This window comes from Poeciliopsis prolifica, unplaced genomic scaffold, assembly GCF_027474105.1.
Source record: "Poeciliopsis prolifica strain line A6 unplaced genomic scaffold, Auburn_PproV2 SCAFFOLD016, whole genome shotgun sequence".
NCBI lineage: Eukaryota > Metazoa > Chordata > Actinopteri > Cyprinodontiformes > Poeciliidae > Poeciliopsis > Poeciliopsis prolifica.
Window position 1 is genome coordinate 452560 of NW_026562391.1, and position 1545 is coordinate 454104.

The following is a 1545-nucleotide window of genomic DNA, read 5'->3' on the forward strand; positions in this document are numbered from 1 at the left end:
CTAAACCTTGACGTCGGCCGGGGCTTCCGAGGCCTTCTTGCAGCAGGGGCCGCTCAGTCCCTCCGACTTCGAGATGTAGAGCAGCGGCTCGATGCTGCAGCTCAGGTCCATGACGGCGAACACGCTGATGCTGATCAGACAGAGGTACTGGAAGCGCGTGTAGTAAGGCACGAAGGGCATGAAGGCCACGGGGGGGAGGTAGTTAAAGACGATGATGCCCAGGTTCTTCAGCACCATCTTGAAGGCCCTCTTCTTCACCGGGTGCATCTTCTCCTTCCCGACCACCGCGTGCCGGAGGACCCAGATGACGGAGATGTTGCAGAAGATCATGACGGCGAACGCGAAGAGGATGACCCCGCCGAAGATGCCGGTCACGCTCAAAATGCCGTGGATCCCCTTGATGATGCTGTAGGGCATTATTAAACCCCAGATGATGATGCAGACGCAGACGCGGGTGATGGTCTCTTGGTAGCTGGAGAAAAACACTGGGTGTACGACGGCCATGTAGCGATCCACGCAGATGCACACCTGAGGGCAGAAAGAACGGTTTAGCATTCTAAACCGTTCTAAACCATATCGATGGGTTGGTCCAAATGGTTTTCCACTTGGATCCGCTTCCTTTGAGGATGTCTCCAACTGGCACTCACTGAGAGTGTCTGTAATCAGAACTGTGATTATGATGATAATAATAATAATAATAATAATAATAATAATAATAATAATAATGGAGGAACTGGGCTCCTGTCTAAGAAAGAAATTCAAATAATTGACGGTTTAGCATTCTAAACCGTTCTTTAGAATTCCAAAGATTCTAAAGATTCTAAAGAAAGGCTCTATTCATTTATTTGGCTATTATTATTTCACTACTACTTTTGAAAGCTTACAGTTAATAATAATATAAGGATTCTATACCAAATCTAACTAATCTAATAATACTGATATGTAGGCCTATTTCTAAGCCCCACTCCTCCATTACCATGGTTGCTTTGTTCCTCACAGTCGCAGCAGGAGGTCAAGGTCAAGGAAAACTTACAAGGAAAAGTGGCGCCATGTCCTTCACCCCGTACGCGATCCTCTGGAAGATCCAGATCTGTTCGTTCTCCAGCTCCAGCCTGTTGACCAGATCGATGGGGGTCGTCAGGCAGAAGTAGGCGTCCAGCACGGCCAGGTTGAGGAAGAAGATGTCCGACGTGGAGGTGTTCTTCTTTTTCGAAGCGATTTGCCAGATGACGAAGATGTTGCTGGGCGTGCCGACGACCAGGTTGATGACCTTGCACGCAAAGTAGAAGGCGAAGGGCTGAGGGGACACGACGCATTCTGGGTATTTGTACCAGAGCGGGCGAACACGACCCCCGGCGCTGGTCGAGTTGTCGTAAAGGCTGCTGTTGGACATGTTTTAAATCTGGAAGGAAATTCTAAAAAAAAAAAGAAAAGAAAGTTTAAAAGTTGTGGTTCGTCATTCATGTCTGATCCATTGAGACGATCCTTCATAGAGAAGCATCTCGTCAGACGCCTCACCTCCACACAGCGCCGACCTTCCTGTCC

General features: G+C 48.5%; 1 protein-coding gene across 1 annotated transcript; it reads right to left on the reverse strand.

Moving 5' to 3' along the window:
• Positions 1-1545, reverse strand: LOC129366825 (proteinase-activated receptor 3-like). Its single transcript, XM_055040881.1, has 3 exons — positions 1519-1545; positions 1034-1415; positions 1-528 (listed from the first exon to the last, which is right to left on the reverse strand). The coding sequence occupies exons 2-3, from the start codon at positions 1391-1393 to the stop codon at positions 1-3; spliced, it is 888 nt and encodes a 295-aa protein (XP_054896856.1). The 5' UTR covers positions 1394-1415; positions 1519-1545.